The following is a 20,008-nucleotide window of genomic DNA, read 5'->3' as shown; positions in this document are numbered from 1 at the left end:
AAAAGTGTCATCGTAATTGTTCAAGAAAGCAAGGTAATCGTGAAAAATGGACTCCATCCAATTTATCTGAGCAGCCTGAGAAATCATTAGCTCCCTACCACGACGGCAAGCGGGACACGAGCCGCAGGGCAGGCCGTTGCTCAACCATGTCTAATTAGCACTGATATCATGTTGACTTAATACCTTGGGATAATAAAGCAAGGATCGCTCTTCCTCTGTGTTCTGAAAACAACTGTTCTGCAAGATGAAGGTCTTTATTTATGCCCCCTATTCACTCCGTAAGGGGAGATAAAGCAAAATGGAAGAAGAAGGCTCTACTACAGAGAATTCCAGGCTGCTTCCACACGGGGGAGGGAAAAGGGTCTCCGCTGTGGAAGCATCGGGGAAAAGGGTGGGAATGGCCTCCCTGTGGCCCTATTCCTGTTCCTCTTAGCTGCTCCTCCCACACTTCTCCCCTGTGATCCATTGCATTGGCGCAGAAGCTCCGAGCCAATCAAAATCATGCCCCCCCCCACAGGGCAATTCCCCCTTTCCGCTTCACAGCGGAGTCATGGCAGCACAACTGCTCACTGGGTGAGGGGAGGCTGTTAAAGGGCGGAAGGGGGATGCGGATTGGCTGTGGGCTGCCTGTCCACAGATAGGCCTAGCACGCAGCTGCCCCACTGCTTCCCCTTTGAGTCAGAAGGAAAGGAGTGGTTTTTTCCACTCCCACTCAAATAGGAAAGCCGCAGGAGCCAGACACATTGTGCTTGTAATGAGCACAATGTCGTGTGGAAGCAAAAAATGTGCTGGACTTATGGAGGGAAGGTAGAGAAAACTCTATGCAGAGCACCTCCAAATCTCATTCAGCCGAAAGAATCTCCCTGCATCTAGTGTTGCCAGGGGCAACCGGTGGGGGACTTACCTGGGATGAGGCCTTTCTGGCAATGCAATGACATCACCAGAAACATGCTGACATCACTTACCATGCACCCGGAAGTGACATCAACACGTTGCTGGGGGACGCCCTCATGCCAGAGCACCCCCGGCAGCTCTCAACAATGTGCTGATATCACTTCCGGGTGCACAGGAAGTGACATCAGTATGTCAGGACGCTGTCCATCCTCTCCCTCGTTCCCCATTCCCCCTCCCTAGGCGGGCCAGCTGAGTGGCGGTGGGAAGTGCTGGATAGTAGCAAGGGACCTCCCTATCAGTACTGGGGGAATGGCAGCCCTGCCTACATTAATAAGGGTGGAGAGAACCCCCAATAACCTAAAGACGAAGTAAATTTTGGGCATCTCAAGTTAGCAAAAAGTTCAGGAACCACAGGAAACCGCTGTCCCATAGTGCCAACCGTAAGGCATCTCTTCGATCTGGGCCTCTGGTTACATTCCGGTAGCAGCAGAGATAAACAAGAAGATCTCCTCCTCCATCCTGTTAAAAACGTATGAGTGATAACAAAGTGGCGGAGGGAAGGCATGGTGGCGCAAGGAATCTCTGAGTTTTCTTGATACCTAGGATGGTTTACCGTAACATTGCATGGGTGGTCAGATAAGGAAGTAATATGCCAGCCAAGTCACAACTTCGCATCTTTGCTTCACTAAATTGCTTAACGCAGGGTCAGTGGAGTGGCCTTAATCCTATTCTCAATATGGGCCAAAAAATTTCTGTAAAAAGAGATAAAAATGCCACCGGCACCCATTTAAATCTCTCTAGCATTGGTAGCAGGTAACAAAACTATGCAGCCAGTGTTTCTCTGCCTAATCGAGAGGGTTAACAGGTCCAGCCTAGCAACCAGTGGGAGACAGGAGGGGTGGTGACATAGGGCAGTGTCCATCAGCAATGGTGTGACATCACTTCCAGGAAAAAAACCCAGAAGTGACAGCATGCCTCTCTAGGAATCATCAAAATTATATGGTTTTACCAAAACGGTTTTACCCATTCAGGTTTTTTTCCAGAAGTGGTGTCACCCCATCAGCCTGACAGCCATTTTCTAAAACTTTTCTCCCATTGCTGCTCTGAGTAGTGGTGGAGATGGGGGAATCCTCCTCCAGGGGACTGGAAACTCTAGCCAAAGATGAGATTATACTTTCTTTTTAGCCTGTGCCTCCCTGAATTGATTCGCAAGGGGCTAACATATGCCTTTGCCTTCTCCTCATTGCCCATATTCTATAGTTAGAGAGAACAACAAATCCAATAGATACAGGAAATAACTTGCAAGCTGAGACATATCTCCATTAACAGAACTTCAGTGCAATTCAGAATCACTCATCCCAATGCTCCACAAGTTTTATGTTTAGCGTGCCTGATTCAGTGATACGTCATACTTGGCATGCAGACTCTCCCAGGTTCAGTCCTCCTGTTAAACCAACCTATCAATCTGTTAAACCTGTTAAAGGGTCTGCGGAAAGATCTTTCTGTGTCTTGAGATTCTGGGGAGCAGCTGCCAGTCAGAGCAGACAACGCCACGCTAGACTCAGTAAAAGGCAGTTTCAAATGTTAATATATGCTGACCCCCTAAGTCTGTACTAAAAATAAAAACGAAAAGGAGTCTTGCAACTCCTCAAAGACTAACAGATTCCTTTTTGATTGGTTCTACAAGAGACTAAGGCTGTTTCCACACTGTCTAAGGGCCAAGCTACAAGTGACGAATGACACTTGAACAGCAAGTGTATTTCTCCCTGTTCACTTGCCCTCCACTCAATCCACTTGCCGTTCAAGTGTCATTCGTCACTTGTAGCTTAGGGCCAAGCTACACATGACGAATGACACTTGAACAGCAAGTGTATTTCTCCCTGTTCACTTGCCCTCCACTCAATCCACTTGCCGTTCAAGTGTCATTCGTCATGTGTAGCTTGGCCCTGAGCCCTAAGACTCACGGAAGGCTGCCGGCTTCCTCGTGCAATTTTTAACACCATCCGATTAAAAAACGTCATAAATCACCGTTTGTGGTGTTTTGTAAACAGATGGTGTCAAAAATCACGGGAGGAAGCCGTCAGTCTTCCGTGAGTCTCGCACTGTTTATAGACAGTGTGGAAACGGTCTAACATGGCTTCCCCAGTGACATCTCAGCTGACAAGAAGTCTGAAGGAATTGGAGTCCATCGTATCCAATTCCAACAGGACCCCAATCAGTCATGGCAGCACTGATGAAACCTGTCGAAAATGGACACCTTGCTGTGCACTGATAAAAACTAGGTTTGGAGAAGCCACAGCGAGTGTAATTACAGGCCTCTACACACAAAATACTTAAATGGGTCATTTCTGTGTATTAAACATACACCCACATGTTGCATAATAGTACAAATATTTGAGTTTGAATTCTCACCTCATCTTGAACCTGTCTAGGTGCCTTCAGGACAAATCTTTGTACTTGTGGTTTCTGCTGCCACTCTCCATAGGGGGAAAAATAATACTGGTGTACCTCACAGGGGTGCCATAAGAGCACCTGATAATGGAAGTAAAAGGCAGGACTTTTTTTCTGGGAAAAGAGGTGGTGGAACTCAGTGATGGAACTCAGGACCGCACAATGACGTCACTCCGGCTCAGCTGGAACAACGGGGCGGTTTTAAAGTTTAAATCGCCCTTGGTGAAAATGGTCACATGGCCGGTGTCCCCGCCCCCTGGTCTCCAGACAGAGGGGAGTTTAGATTGCCCTCTGCACCAGTGGTGTGGAGGGCAATCTAAACTCCCCTCTGTCTGGAGATCAAGAGGCGGGGCCACCGGCCATGTGACCATTTTCAAGAGGTGCTGGAACTCCGTTCTACTGCATTCCCACTGAAAAAAAGCCATGATAAAAGGCTGTGTGTTGTCAAGGTTCTTGTTTTTAGTATTGTTACTGAATTATAAAATCAGAGTAAGAGGGGAGTCTCCAAGAACTGCTCAACTGTTAAGCTTGGTCTGAAGCGTCTGTCATGTCCTTCAGCCATTTCTCTCACCCTCTCATCCTCTTTTTCCAGTCAGGGCACAAACTCGTCCTCCTCTGACTTTCACCTTGAGTTTTCCATTCCACACTCCTTACATCACGGCTCCTCCCTGCCTTTTTGACGTTCTTTGTTTGGAGGAGTTTTGCAAGAAAGACGCGAACTTTAGGAGCAGAGAGGGAAGCCCTGGAGGGATGGAGAAGAGGGAAATGTGAGAAAGTTGATGATGCTTAAATGTTCACCATCCCTGCAGAGCTCCTTTCCCAACAATTGAACTTTTACTCATCCTGGAATGTAAAAAAAAAGAGCAACCACCACTCAATTTCCTGCCAATGATGAATGGGAAACCTCCATTTTCCTTCTTCACCAATGATTTTCTGTTCCAAGCCTTCCTCCTGCAACTTTGTCCACAACCTCAGTAACCACTAAACACCTCTTCTTTCTTAGGGGTGAAAATAGAATACAGGTGTTTTCTTTCTTCATGCAAGGTGCTTTAACTCACTACTAGACTCCCATTAAGTCACTGATAATTTAAGATTAGAAGTTTGCGCACCAAGAACAAGATGATTCATTTGAATCAACGCTAAACTGACACTGCCCTTTCCCTCACAGAAGTTTGACTGTAAAAGTTTTCTCTTCCTTGAGTAAGTTGAAATGTTAGTGAACGTTCTGAGCCACCAGAACACCTCAGCCCATCGGTGTCAAAGACTTTATGAACATAGGCAGATATAAAGTTCTCCATATCTTCCTGTAGGAAGTTGTAAGAAAACCATATCAAGCAGCCTTCAGCAAATTTCTCCCCGCCTTCATCTGCAAACCAGGAGGAATAGCAATCTACTTAACTGGCAGATTGTGATAGGAAAGAGGTAAAGAAAAGATATCCCTAAGGAGTTGTGGAATCTCCTGTTTTATTTTTGCAGATATTTCTGCATCCTCGGGAAAAAAATCCCATACATTCAGGACATTCATTTGCAAAGGTATATATGAAATGTTTGCAAGTCTTTCTAAATAGATTGCAAGTTACCTTGGATCCCAACATTAGTACACCGTTCAATTACTGGCAGAGAGAGACATGTGCTCCTACTTTCTCTTGTTTGAAAAAAATGAAACTACTGTACCATATCTGCAGGAGCAGAGGGGATGTTCTTAATATTAAACAACCCTCATTTTTCTAACGGCATCAGATTTTTTTAGTGGCTTGTTTAACAGATTTGTTTTGGTTTTCATGGTTGTGTTTGAAGAGATTTCTTTTATTGTTTTAGTTGTAAAGATGCCTTGAGCAGGTCTAGAGGAGGCATATAAATTTTCTAAATGTAAACACAAGGTTATCCCTTGTAAAGAACTTACCAACATGCTATTTCTCAAAGTGTCTGGCTAGCACTTGACCACTTTCCCTAAGCATTGAACTGTAGGTTAGAGTGATCTATAAACAAGATATTGTGCCCTCTGTATCAAATAAAACTCATTTTGAATCTGGAAAATCCAAATCCAGTAGATGTTATGCATATTTAGAAAGATAGATCAAGATGGGTAGCTGTGTTAGTCTGTCTGTGTTAGTCTGTAGCAGTAGAAAAAAGCAAGAGTCCAGTAGCACTTATAAGACTAACAAAATTTTTGGTAGGGTGTGAGCTCTCGTGAGCCAAAGTTTACTTCTTCAGATACCATATTTAGGACATTTTGCACAGTTTATTCTTCTATTCATTCTGATGGGGAGTGTTTCACAGAATATCAAAGCACCATGATAGATCTCTGAAAGTTCTGCTCAGCCTACGCTTTCTCTCGAAAACAAGAAGAACAGCTCCAGCTTCCGAGATTTCAACAGCCTTTGTTCACTTTCACGCTTGACATTAAAGCCATAAAGGTTAGAAACTTGCTTGTTCAGGAACTGAAACCTAACATGCTCAGCAAGCGGCATTCTGCAGAACAAACCCAGGACAGAACCAGGAATATTTGCAGATGTTTGAGTGAGAAGGACGTGGGCTTCCTCCTACTAAATATCAGAACAGGACCTGATCCGGAAGTAGATTTGGAATACCAATTATCTTACCTTGTGCTTTTAAACTTAATTTTTTGACAAGACAACTTTCTACTCTTCATGATAAAGAATACATTTGGAGAACGTGAAGACGGCGCCTGCACAATATTCAAACTTCAGAAAATGGCACTTCTTTAACCATTCTGGCTTCCGGCGATCTCCCCCTAGCTGCTCCACCTCCTGTCCTCAAATCTCTCCCCCTGCAGCCAGGACTTCTTCAGAAGGAAAATGAGTCAAAATCCAGCAAAATTGGTTTTCAAAATGCAATTCTGCAGAACTATCATTGGTTTGCATAATATTGGACCTTCTGAAAAGCAAGTCTAGACAGCTCAAATTTTATGTCAAGAATTGGGGACTTCAGGACTTCCAGACATACTGAGAATGTGGCCAGCAGCCTGTATGGTTAGCAGGGGCCAAAGTGGTGAGTGCAAATCTTACTGCAGGCTTTCCATCACGAGCATAGGGGTATCTTGAATGAAATTATGGTGGCATTTCTGCAGGGCCCCCGGGATACATCCCAGATCAGCCTTGCATGGTGAATATACATTTCCAGTACAAAAAAAAATGCCATTCACATTAGTGCACAAATAGGTTAGTCTAGACTTACCTTTGCAGAATTCTAGCTACAATAATTGAACAAGGACATAAGAAGCTTCCAGGTATTCCCCCCTAGTAAACTTGGCAGTGCCCCCATTTCCAAGAACACGGCAATTAGTCTATCTTGATCAAAAGTTTTTCACACACCCATTCTAGATATAACATTGTCCACTCTTAAGAACCCCATGAACTCAAACGATCCCCCCCCCTTTATATTTGCATTCTCCTTTCTTATCCCGTCATGAGAAAACTCCTCCTCTCTAATTATCTTTTTTGTGGTTAGTGTTAAATCTGTGGTAGGGTTAGTTATGTTTGCAAAACCCACTTATAACCATGGTTGCAAATAGCAGTTTGGAGATAACCATGGTTGATAAAAGCACTAAAGCACCACAGTAGATCTTATATTAAGTGAAAGAGAGGGGAAACTTCATAGCTGAGAGGGCAGGTGAGAAAGAGCGAAGGATAAATCCAGGAGGGTGGACCCAAAGTCTTAACCATGGTTAGGCGAGTCAGCAGCATTACTCATTGCTGCATTATTTAAAATAAATACTGATACAATCAAAGGACACTGGCCGTTTCCACACGACTTACTGGCCTCCGGAACGTTGTGCAAAACACGCGAAAGATAGCATCTTCTTGCACGAAATTGTGCCAAGAAAACGCTATTATCTGGAAGTTTTGCACGACATCGCGTCTTCCAGGCATGATTTTGCGCGAGAAGATGCTACCTTCCACGTGTTTTGTGCAACGTTCCAGAGGCTGGTAAGTCGTGTCGAAACGGCCTCTATTTCTTGTCACGTTTGCCCGGGCCTGTCCATTTTTCTGGATCCAGATGTTCCAGTCCAACTTTGGAAAACAGGTGAGGAGATAACCATGGTTGATAAAAGCACTAAAGCACCACAATAGATCTTATATTAAGTGAAAGAGAGGGAAAATTTCATAGCTGAGAGGGCAGGTGAGAATAAGACAAGTACAAAGCCAGGAGGGTGGACCCAAACTCTTAACCATGGTTAGGAGAGTCAGCAGCATTAAAGGACACTATTTCTCATCACATTTGCCCGGGCCTGTCCATTTTTCCTGAACCGGATGTTCCAGTCCAACTTTGGAAAACAGGTGAGGCTGGGAAGATAACTCTCATCTTCAGAGCTAGCAAATAAACACAAATAGAAATTACATTACAGTGTGGTGCCAATCAGGACTCAATGGTCCTCTGCAATGGCATACCCTCTGCATGACCCAGAATTGACTAAGCTGAATTTTATTTCCTGACCAACCTCAACCCCCTGGTGTGAGTCATACACTGATTTACGCCAGCTCTACAATCCTTAAAGTCACTTTGTGATGCTCTCTGAGTGTGGCCTGCTTGCAACAGCAATACACTCTCTGCAGGAAAAAGTGAAGGACAGCTTGCACCATCATCGGGGTCAGATCGAGGTTGGGGATGGCCTGGCAAGAACCAGGATAAACCTCACTCCAGCTTGCCTGAACAGGTTACCTATAAGCCGAGCAAGAGATCACCATCCATCATGAGGGTTGGTCTGTCAAGTGTCCTTCATTTTGAAAACACAGGCTGGCTGCAAAACAGAAGGTTCATCAACCTGCTGTCAGGTCTCAATTAGGGATGCTGCATATCTTGCCACAAACTCGTCTGACAGTCAAATTTACTGTGTTCCAAAATGGCAATCAGATGTGAATCAATCACTCAGTCTGTTCGGTTTGTGCCGAGCAGCGGCGAACACCTGCTGGAACAGTTTGCATCTGGTATTCCCAAAACTGCGACACTGCAAAAAGAAAAAGGCGGCTGCACCAAGCACAGAGCAAAAAAAATAAGAGACAATTGGTGCAGAGGGAGAATTAATTTTAATTCATCTCTGAGCTCTCGACGCATTTCAGATATGCTGTTCAGACTATGCTAATTTAAAGACCTCCCTTGATGAACAGTATGCAAAACCTATAGGTGTCTCAGCACTGAATTAAAATGTATTCTCCTACAGAACCAATTGTTTATTTTATTTTTATTTATTTATTCAACTTTTCGCCTGCCCTCCCCGCAAGCGGGCTAAGGGCGGGTCACAAGGATAAAACAGTCAATGCAAATAAAAATACATTTCCACAATAAAACCACTAAAATCACAACAACTACAGTACCCCCAAAATTGCGGCAGTTTTTTGTTTCAGTTTCCCCCCAAAAAACTATACATGTGCAAAGATTCTGCCAATTCAAACTGATTGGCAGCCAGTGGTGCCACTAAGGACTACTTTGATAAACACCGGAGGATAGGATTTTATTGATGGTGGATTTCAGTGATTTGTGAATGATCTAATTATCTATTTAAACATTTGCCTGTGGAACAGATCAGTTAGCAGCAGGAATAGGGGTTAGCGAAACTCGATCAGAGAACATGCATGTGTGTATCACTGTGCAAGAACACGCGTGTGCAAAAAGCTGAAATGCACCGTACTGCAGAGAAAGTAGGGAATACAGTGAAACAACCTACCGAATATGCGCAAGCAGATCAACAATTTATTGACTGTCAAAAAATCAGGTCTCTGTTTGCAATTGGCAAATAGGACATGAGCCGAACAGGGTGGTGTTTGAGCATTGGTAGTCTTCATGCATAACCAGAAGGTTTCGTTTGACTTAGTAGGCCACAGAATTCGCAAGCTATACCTCAGCATCTCATGTTGAGCCCTTGAAGATGAGCTCTGCGAGGATCGTTTTGCAGACCTGTGAGATATTCTGCAGAGGTATAATAAAGAGCTGATGAAACGTTGGATTGTTGATCATTATGTGAAGTTTTGGGGTTATACACATATGCAGCTAAACTGCTCAGAGGGAGTTTGGGGGCTTGTACTGAGAAGCTGCAGAAGGATTCGGAGTTCGGAGAAGGCATGGATGGCTGCAGTCTGGGAATGAATTCTGATGTCATGAGAAAGCTGGAATATTGTGCTCAACCAATGAAGCAGTTTAGCAGACTTTTGCAGTTCACAGGACTCCTCGCCAAACAAAACGAGGATTCAAAGATCCCAAAGGTAGACTGACCAGTCTTATCTGCTTATTAAAGCTTACTCAATTTTTTAGATTGCTGAATATTCATTTTACCTGATGAAGAGTTCTGCAGAATTCAAAAGCTTGCTGCATCTTAAAATCAGGGGCTGTCCCGTGAGCCACACAATCTCACATATATTTAAAATGGGTTTCATCAATAAGGCCACAACAAGAAGATAACGGGAGAGCGTGAGGAATCTCTTTGTGGAAAGTGAGCAGGAACAGTCAAGTATAAAGTACCACAATAGAGATCTACAACAGTAGAAAAGAGCAAGAGTCCAGTATCACCTCTAAGACTAACAAAATTTGTGGTAGAATGTGAGCTTTCGTGAGTCACAGCTCACTTCTTCAGATCCCCCCCAAAATTCAGTCAGGGCAGGCCTTCTCCTGGGGTAACCTGCTCTGTGGTTCCACCCCAAGGACTTCTTCTGAACTTCACCCTGACACCTTTTTCAAACTCAGTTTTCCAAATAAGTCACCCACGTCACTTTTCTTCAATTGAGTAATCCAGAACTTCCCACCAAATCCTTCCTTGAAGGCGGCTGCTGTGGCTCTCTCTCCCACGTTCTCCCATCTCTTAAGCTGGATTCATCAGGCAAGGAACGCCGCACCCTGGCATGGCTGGCTCTTTGCTGGAAACCACAGGCTGTGTCTGTCACGCCCCTTTGGCAGGCAGGACAGGAAAAGCAGGGGGAGTGGAGGGGGAAGCGGGGTGAGCTTTAAATACCAGCCAGATGGGCTGGGAAGTGCAGCCTGAACTGGCAGGAGACGCCTGAAGCACCGCAAAGAAGAGAGAGGTGAGCAAAACAGGCCTATTCTTTCTCTATTTCCAGCAAGCTAGGCCCCATCCATTCCAAACCCCTGCTTCTTATATGGGGCAAGATTTCCGCCAGTGAATTCCAATAAGGTATTTCTACCTTGCCTCAGTCTTGGTCCACTCATTTTATTTCGCTCCTTTTCTATGCAGTTGCAGAAATTCTTGTTAGGCCACGTCTTCGAGGCGGACTCTTCTCGGTGGATTTTCCATTTCCATGTCATCCTTCTCGTTATTCAGCCTTCGGTTTTTAATCCTCTCTCCCCGTTTCAAAGGACCCGAACACAGAGATCTTTGTTCAGCAAAGATGGGAAAGTCTCTGGCACTCTTGACCTCTGCTGAAAATACAGCAGTCGACAGGTCTCTTAGCCCCGAGTTTCCCTCTCAGTACTTTCCATCCTGAGAACCCCACCCCTGGAATAAAACTCTGTCTCTGCCCTCCAGGACACAACTGGGACCCTTCTCCCCTCCTCTTCTCTGATAAAAATGGACTCAGCAAAGATGTGCGGACTCCTGGCAGCCAGCTTCCTCCTCCTCACTTTGCTGTGGGATCCCACTGCCGCCTGCTCCTGTGCTCCCAGACACCCCCAGACTGCATACTGCAACGCTGATATCGGTGAGTTTATTCTCAGTCTAACTTGACCATCTTCACTCCACACCCTGATCTTCCCTTCAGCGAAAAGAGGCACCTGATCCTGGTACAGCCTTCCTATATTATCCATTAGATCAGTTGCTTTCTCATTAAAAAAAGGAAAGGCATGGGTTCTTTCAGCTGGACCACAAATGCCATATGGAAAGAAACCGGCTATCCAGAACGGGGGCTCGTACTGTTTTGCAAGCCAGAACAGCTGTCCACCTCCACCTTTCAGAATTTCTAACACCACTTCAAATTCGCACTCACTTAAGCCACTTGAAGTAATTTTATTTATCCTAATGCCAATGATATATTCTAGTAGTTGGCTGGGTTTGTTGTTTTTTTTGCAGTCATTTTGAATACTTTACTTTGGAGCGCTTCCCAGTGTGAATGCATAGAATTAGAGAGTCAGTCATTATGGCTGCTTCCAAACCAGATATTTGGTCTAGCTTTGGCGCTCGTGGGTTTTCTTCCAGCTTCCACTCGGCGCCATAGTTCTCTTGTGCACCATATGGCTTTTCCTTGGCTATTCTGAGATCCTTCCAAAACCTGGAAAATTTTTGCAAAGCCAAGGAAGCTTCCATGAGAATAGGAAAGATCAAATTTTTCCTGGTCCCTCCAAAACTTGACAGTATTTCCCAGCTGCAATCTCCTGTGGTGGCCAGCCTTCCCCACTGCAACACTATTGAGCTTCTTTCTTTCTTTCTTTCTTTCTTTCTTTCTTTCTTTCTTTCTTTCTTTCTTTCTTTCTTTCTTTCTTTCTTTCTTTCTTTCTTTCTTTCTTTCTTAAAAAAATGTAACCAGTGGATCATTGTAGCAATTTAACACTATAGTGGTTTGTTAATTTCCAGTCTTCAAAAAATATCTTGGGGTGGGAGGTGATTTGCCTGGGGCAGGGGAAATACAGGGAAGTCCTTATCTCTAGCCCATAGATTTAGCATCGCCAGGTTCTTTTCCTAGAAGGGTTCTTGCACCTTCCACTTTCTTGGCCTGCAGAAACGAATCAGGTAAATCTTTTTTCATCCCTCGCTGTCAAGATTGCTAAATTTCTGCAGGTCAGAGAGCAACGGAAAGCAGAGAAGGCATACCAGAAAAAAACAAGAATTTGGCAGCCCTAATGGAAACTTGTCCGTGCTTTATAGTACGGATGTTATCCTCAAAAGTATTTCCATCCTACAGTTCAGTTAAAATGCTTTGAAAATGTAGAATGCCTCAGCAGCACACATTTAAATGAGTTACTCTGCCTCCTGGTGGTGCAACATGTCTAAATTCCCTTATTTCTGGAGCTTGAGATATACTTAGGTTAAGAATCTAGTAATTTAATTTAATGATTTCCAAGAATTGTCCCCAGAACACACACAAAATGTGCTACTGACAAATATTAGGCAAACTTGCATTCTCAATTCTTGTTTCATTTTTATTTGCAAAATGTGCCTGCAAGGTATTTATTTGCTTTAAGTTGCATATGATGTCACAGTTGCTCCCGTTTTATTTTCTTTGTTAAAAAATAATTTGCAGCTATTCTGTCACTGACTGCTGGAGGGGAGATAGGTTTCATGCGACAACGCAGTGAGGGTAGAGGGTTGGACACTGAGAAGTATGGGGATCTTGTTGAATAAGCCCTACTCACAGTGAAAGGAAACCTCTCACAGCTTTGGCATGATTTCTTTACAGTTTCAGGCCTCCCTTTACAATGCTGAGAATAAGAGCTATATATTTTTAAAGCCAAGCTTTACTTGTCTGGATTTTAATAAATCAGCAAGTAGTAGTGCAACATTGTGCGATGATGTAAGCACTTTGTGTTGAATTCCACACAAAAATCTCCACTGATGGAAAGGATGTCTATCGGCAGAGTGATATTTCTCCTATCCCCTCCCTACCCCTCTGGAGGACTTCCAGGGGAGAGAGGAATTGGTGAAAATAGGGAGAAATGCAAAAAGATATCACATCACCTCATCTTTCTTGGAGCCTTTACAAAGAATGGGAGAACCAATCCTGTCCGAGCTGGTTCACACATACAAGTGTGCCACTGGTTTTCTCCAAACTTTGTTACTCTTCACTTGAAAACTTAGGAATTAATACGAATGGGTTAGGGAAAGAGATTCAGAGTGGCTTTTTCATTTGTGGTTGTATCAAACCTCCACATCAGTCCCCACCCAATGCTGCTTTGGGGGGGATTATGGGGAGAGTCTGACCTGGATAGCATAGGAGAGCCTGATCTTATCAGTAAAGATGGGCTTGAACCAAAATACGAACCAAAATTTGTGATGAACCAGGTCGGTTCGTGGTGCGCGAACCAGCGGTTCGTCAGATCCCATTTCTGACGAACCACCACGAACTTTAGGCTGGTTCGTTTGGTTCATTTTTTGGTTCGTCACTGCAAACAGCCTGGTGCCAATCAGTTTCCTAGGTAACAGGGGATGGACTTCCTGCAGACCTTCTGCTGACCCAGAAGTGACCTTCTGCTGGCCTGGAAGTGAAGATTTTCTGACCTGGATGTGATATTTTCACGAACCAAACAAACTAGTTCGTGAACTGGGGGCAGATACGTGAAAGTTCGTGGTTCGTGAAATTTGACAAACCACGAACCACATGGTTCGGTTTTTTTCTGGTTCATGCCATCTCTACTCATCAGATCTCAGAAGCTAAGCTGGGTGGGCCTTGGTTAGGAATTAGATGGGAGACCTCCAATGAAGACCATGGTTGCAGGGGCAGGCAATGGCAAACCTGTTAGTCACCTGCCTTGAAAACCCCACCAGGGGTCACCATAAGTAAACTATGACTTGAGGGCAGGATTTAATTCTGCGAAGAGAATTACATTTCTGCAATTCCTCTTCACTGCTCTGAGTTAGCGAAGTAAGAGGGGCACCAATCCAACTCCCAACCTTTCTATGATGAACTCTCAGTGAGAGACTCACTCTCAGTGAAAGGTTGTAACTTCTACCATTTTTATGAAGACTGAAAAGAGCAACCAAGTTCCATGTTTACCTCTCTGCATTCCGCATCCATGCAGTTTTCAAGGTCCATTTGCACAAATTATTGAAATCCAAGGAGAGGAATTTATTTAGTGATGCGACTTCATAACTCAGGGCATCACAACAGACAGTATTTCTACGTTAGAATCTGGTGAGAGCAGTTATGGACTGAAGTCCAAAGCTCCCAAAGAGAAAAATCTGGACAGGTATTGCACCTGCTGTCAGAGGAATCCACAACCTCATTAACTGTTCCTCCTTAGTAGAACTAAAATCTGTATCAAAGTCAGTGCTGGAACCCTGGAAAGGTGGTAATAAAACAATGTGACACACAATCTTTTTTTTCTTTTGCAGTGATCAAGGCAAAATTCGTGGGTGTCTCGAAGCAGCCTATGAACATCTCCATTGGAGAGCCCGTGTCCTGGGTGCGCTATGAGATCAAAACTACCAAGGTAAGCACTCCCTCCTGCTGGCATATCTCCTCCCCGTGTAATTTGTTACAGCTACTCTCAATGGAGGCGCCGGAGATGGGAGAAATAGGTGGAAATTACATCTCACAAGCAGTTGTCCTGTTAGGATCACCACAGCAGCCACATGGAGCCACTCCTCATCCTTTTCCCTTTCTCCATGGATACAACCTTTGCAGAAAATGGAGCTGTTAAAAGCTCCTCCCCCACTCCCTGCAGCCCAAGCTCTGCTCACGACCTGAGTTCGATCCTGGTGGAAGTTGGGTTCAGGTAGCCAGCTCAAGGTTGACTCAGCCTTCCATCACCAGCTACCTCAGTCATGCATTCAAGGAGATTTGCTGCCATCTGGTGGCAAAGAGCAACAGATGGCAGCTTACGTGAATGGGGGCGGAAGACATTGTGGCATCACTTGTTGGCCGGAGGGGAAGGTCGTGACTCCTTTGGATGACCGGCTGCAGGCAAGCAGAGGGACCTGAAAGATAATTAACTGTGAAGAGTGGAAGAGCTCAACCCAGCTTCCCTAGTATGAGGCAGGTCTGTGCTGCTTGGGATAACTCCTTCCATGCTGCGAGTTTCATCATTAACAAGATGGCCCTGCTACCTGCTCCAATGGGCAGGACAAACCCGAACGAGGAAGAATTTCCCCCTGCTTCCGCATTAAGGATGGATAAGATTTGAAAGCTCACGCCACACTGATTTTTTCCTATCTTTTTTTATCTTCAAAAGTTATCATCTGCAATTATTCCCGTTTTTAAGATATGCGGCGATACTGGGTTGTTCATCAAGTTCACGATACAACTGTGATCTGTATTGTTCTTTTTTATTATTGAGGTTGCTCTCCTAAGCACGCTTTCTAGGGACTACGTTCCACTGAAATCAGCTGGATGGATTTCTCGGTATATAGGCTCAGGATGACACCGAATACATACCCTGAGGCTCTACCTTTCCCTGTCTTGTTTCTCTTCAAAGCTACTCCCCTCTATGCCTTTTGAAATACATCGGGGCAACTGAGAGCCAAACTACAAGTGACGCCTTACACAGGTTGGACACTTGTCAGCTTCCCTCAAGTTTTGATGGGAAATGTAGGCACCCTGGTTTTACACCTTGGCTCTCCATTACAGCTGCAAGACCAGGATGCCTACATTTCCCATCAAAACTTGAGGGAAGCCGACTAGTGTCCAACCTGTGTAAGGCGTCACTTGTAGTTTGGCTCTGAGACAGGGAGGAAGAATGATTCCTTGAGCAAACTGAGAGCTGAACTACAAGAGACGAATTACATGAGGATGCGCATGTGAAAGAAGTCGCATTGTTAGCCAGAAAGCTGAGTTTTAAAAGCGATCAGAAGGCTCTGTCAATTTCCCCTCTCTACAGAGCCAGCAAAGATCAGGTTCATTTCCTCTTTGCCTCCTAGAAGGGGAGGTGAAACTGACAGAGACTTCGGGAGGAAAAGCGGAAATAAACCCTCTGAGGAGCGATCTTTGCTGGCTCTGTAGAGAGGAGAAATTGACATATCTTTCGAATCTCTTTTAAGACTCAGCTTCCCTGCTAACATTGCAACTCCCTTCACTTGCGCGTCCCCCTGTAATTTGTCTTTTGTAGCCTAATTATGAGATTGGAACTTAGATCTCCCAAGGGTGCACTCATCACTGAACTCCATAGAGAAAGCTGATGAAAAGAACCGCTTCAGCTCGGAATGACTGAAAGCTCTCATATGAGTCAGAACTTCCAACATCAAAGAGGCATTCTTCCTGCTTATTAAATCCTGTTTTCTCCCCTCCCACCTATCTGCAGGTATTCAAGGCCCCTGAAGTGATGCAAGATGTTCGCTTCCTCTACACCCCTGCCGTGGCAAGTGTCTGTGGATATGAACATAACGCGCCTCTGAAAGGAGAAGAATACATCATTGCAGGTAAGAAGAGCCTCACGGCACAGAATGATAAACAGTACTGCAGCCCAAGCACTGCTCACGACCTGAGTTCGATCCTGGCAGAAGCCGGGTTCAGGTAGCCAGCTCAAGGTTGACTCAGCCTTCCATCCTTCCGAGGTCGGTAAAATGAGTACCCAGTTTCCTGGGGGTAAAATGTAGATGACTGGGGAAGGCAATGGCAAACCACCCTGTAACAAAAAGTCTGCCAAGAAAACATCGTGATGTGATATCCCCCCATGGATCAGTAATGACTCGGTGCTTGCACAGGGGACTACCTTTACCTTTAGGTAAGGAGTCCTTCCCAACAACAACAACATTCAATTTATAAGCTGCCCTTCAGGACAACTTAATGTCCACTCAGAGAGGTTTATCCCCAGAACAATCACCCTGTGAGGTGGGTGGGGCTGAGAGACCTCGGAGAGAGCTGTGACCGACCCAAGGTCACCCAGCTGGCGGAGGAGTGGGGAATCAAACCCAGTTCTGCAGATTAGAGTCCCACACTCTTAACCACTATACTGAACTGGCTCTCTATTGATAGGGAGTACTTATGGTAATTCAAATTTGTACATCTTTTTGTTCCTCATTCTGAACCAAAAGAGGTGCTATGAGGTACAAAAAGAGATCGGCGTATGAAATCTTTTTTTTGATTTTTAGTGAGGGAACAACATTTCATGCACGCTCAAAGAGATTCTCCCACTACCTGCAGTCCCAGGTATCGATCGGGCATATCCAGAATGGCTGTTTCACCTGGCACGTAGCCTTGCCGCTTGCTCTTTATGTAAAGGAACTGTTCTTTCATTAGCACTGAAATCTACTTTTTTTCAAGTTAAAAATGAACACAGCTTGCATTCCATGGACAGTCCATTCTAGTAAAGATCAAGTAGTCTTCTGACATACGCTATTCTTTCAAGATCACAATAAGTTTGGAGCTGTTCGTGTGGGACACCTCGTTGGGCCTACCATAACTCGCAACAAACAAACCAATAAAAGCAGCAGGTTTAGGATTCTGATAAAGGGTCAATGATTAACATCGGGGAGGAAGAGGGAATTAAAGACCTTTAGGATTTTGATCCTCGCGTACCATGGCACGCTGGGCTCAGTTTACCCAACACCAGTAGCACCTGACATTTTCTCCTCTCATCTCCAACAGGAATGCTTGAAGGTGACCGTGTCATGATTACAGCTTGCTCCTTTATCCAGCCATGGTCTCAGCTGTCCCCTGCACAGAAACGAGGCCTGAGTTTGACGTACAGCAAAGGCTGCAGCTGCATGGTGAGAGGCCGCTGCCGAGTGACACGGGGTTCCAGGGGCCTAGAAATATTATTCGGAGGTCAAACGTAGGCTGCCAAGTTGCCGGATTTGGCAAGCAACCTCCTGCCCCCTTGTCCCCTTTCCCTCCTGCTGCAGAGGCAGGAACAGCGTTATGCAACGCTGTGACGTCATTTCCAGTTGAAAAAAATGGAGGGGTGTCACTGCATGACACAACGCAGTGATATCACTTCTGGGTTTTCAAGCAGAAATAACATTGTTGTGCCATGCAACACCATTCATGACATTCCAGTTCCTTTCCCCAAGCTTCTTTGGTTGCCAGGAAGCAGAGCTGGCAACCCTAGATCAAATGCTTGCAGAGAGGAGTGCACGGTGAAGGGTTTAACAGGAAACAATCTTCTGCTCACTGAAATGTTCTATGAAGCTTGCAAGTAGGCAATCATTCTATGACTAGCAACCAAGCTCTAGAAAATGGCCTCTGGAGAGCTCTGCCAAACTGCCAGGCCTTCCCGGCCTTCCGGAGGGCCATGCTGCCACACTGGGCTTTCTTGCCGCCATGGCAGCCTCCCTGGGGACTCTGGAGGGCTGCGCTGGGCCTTCCTGCCACCACACTGGGCCTTCCTGGGCCTCTGCAGGGCTGTCATGCCGTGCTGGACCTTCCCACCACCACAGTGGCCTCCTCGGGGCCTCCGAGGCAAGCTGCATTGCCGACGACTCAGTTTTTATCTCCGCGGAGGGGCCTGCGAGTGCACCTGCGCGGGGATAAAAAGTGAGTCGTCGCCAATATGGTTTGCCTTTTATATAGTATCGCTTATCTCTAGATGATGGAGAGGCAGCTAAAGGAGGGCAGCAGATAAGGGTGTTGGGTTGTGCTGAGCTGCTGAAAAGATTTTCCTCACCTTGTCCTCATATCTCTCACCGACAGGTCGTGCCCTGCACCTCTATGCCCTGCTCAGTTACCTCCGACTCTCAGTGCCTGTGGACAGACGGCATTGGGAGCAGGATATGGGATGGCTCCCAGGCCAAACGCTTGGCTTGCTTGCCTCGGTCTAACACTTCCGATCTCTGCGCCTGGGAATCACTCAACACCCAAGGGCCCGGAAACCTTCGGCGGGTTCTCCTGCGGCAGTGACATCTCCAAGGACTCTGATGGGGTTGGGGTTCCTCCCTCTGTATATGATTCACCTCTCCTTTTTTGGGTCATTATTTTTAAATAAACAGCTTCCAGACCACCAGCTCTACACCTGCTTGTTCTTCCTTATTCAAACATTATGTCTGATGGTTCAACAGCAGTGGCCCCTAACGTGGGTGCGCGTAAAGTGCCATCAAGGCAGGGTTACAAAATGTCAGATTTTTGGAGACATTTGGACTTTTTTTTCTACTTTTGATTGAAATAAACTCCATGTATTATACCTGGAGAAAAAGAATACATTTCATTCTTTAATTTTTTATTATTGTAAAAGTTACGTTCCTGCCCCAGAAAATGAAAAAAAGAACAAAGGGAAAAGGATACAAAGGAAATTATAACAATGGTATCTTCGTAAGATTCATAGATAATAATAAAGAGTCCAGTAGCACCTTTACAACTAACCAACTTTATTGTAGCATAAGCTTTTGAGAAGCACAGCTCTCTTCGTCAGATGCAGGTTCTCGAAAGCTTATGCTACAATAAAGTTGGTTAGTCTTAAAGGTGCTACTGAACTTTTTACTATTTTGCAACTGCAGACTAACATGGCTAACTCCTCTGGCTATATAACAATAAATGATTGAATCAGCATGACTACCAAAAAAGTGCCATCAAGTTGCAGCTGACCTGTGACAACCCCTTATAGGGTTTTCAAGGAGAGACAAGGAGAGATGGCTGGCCATTGCCTACCTCTGCACCCCTGGCCTTCTTGGGTGGTCTTCCATCCACATACTAATCAGGGCCAATCCTGAAATCAGGCTAGCCTGGACTATCCAGGTCAGGGTAGCTTCTAATGTAGACAACATCAGTTCCTGAACATCTGGAAAGTCCAATCTTTTGTGTGTGTGTGTCCCATCAAGTCTCAACCGCATACACTTCTGGGTAGCTGTGCGTGAACTAGATCTTGGGATACGGGTGGACAGGAAAATAAATGAGGATTCAGTGTGATGCAGCAGCAAAAAAGTCGAGCACAATCTTGGGGTGTATCAACGAAGGCATAGCATCCAGATGAAAGGATGTCATTGTCCCATTATATACCACGTCGCTCAGGCCCCACCCGGAGTATTGTGTGCAGTTCTGGAGGCCTCACTTCAAAAAGGATGTGGACAAATTGGAACGGATGCAGAGGAGAGCAACCAGGATGATCAGGGGCCTGG

The 20,008-nt window shown here is 45.2% G+C and overlaps 2 protein-coding genes across 2 annotated transcripts in view; one reads left to right on the top strand and one right to left on the bottom strand.

Annotated features, from left to right (window-relative positions):
• The window catches only part of SYN1 (synapsin I), a 147,901-nt gene that overhangs the window by 33,911 nt on the left and 93,982 nt on the right, over nucleotides 1-20,008 (bottom strand). The gene's annotated exons all lie outside the window — the stretch shown is intronic.
• TIMP1 (TIMP metallopeptidase inhibitor 1) lies at nucleotides 10,276-18,906 on the top strand. Its single transcript, XM_055003742.1, has 6 exons — nucleotides 10,276-10,379; nucleotides 10,841-11,012; nucleotides 14,357-14,454; nucleotides 16,261-16,378; nucleotides 17,547-17,668; nucleotides 18,591-18,906. Exons 2-6 carry the CDS (start codon nucleotides 10,883-10,885, stop codon nucleotides 18,795-18,797), a joined length of 675 nt encoding a protein of 224 aa, XP_054859717.1. The 5' UTR covers nucleotides 10,276-10,379; nucleotides 10,841-10,882; the 3' UTR covers nucleotides 18,798-18,906.

This window comes from Eublepharis macularius, chromosome 19 (genome assembly GCF_028583425.1).
Source record: "Eublepharis macularius isolate TG4126 chromosome 19, MPM_Emac_v1.0, whole genome shotgun sequence".
In the NCBI taxonomy this organism is placed as follows: Eukaryota; Metazoa; Chordata; class Lepidosauria; order Squamata; family Eublepharidae; genus Eublepharis; species Eublepharis macularius.
This window is presented reverse-complemented; position numbering and strand designations above follow the sequence as displayed.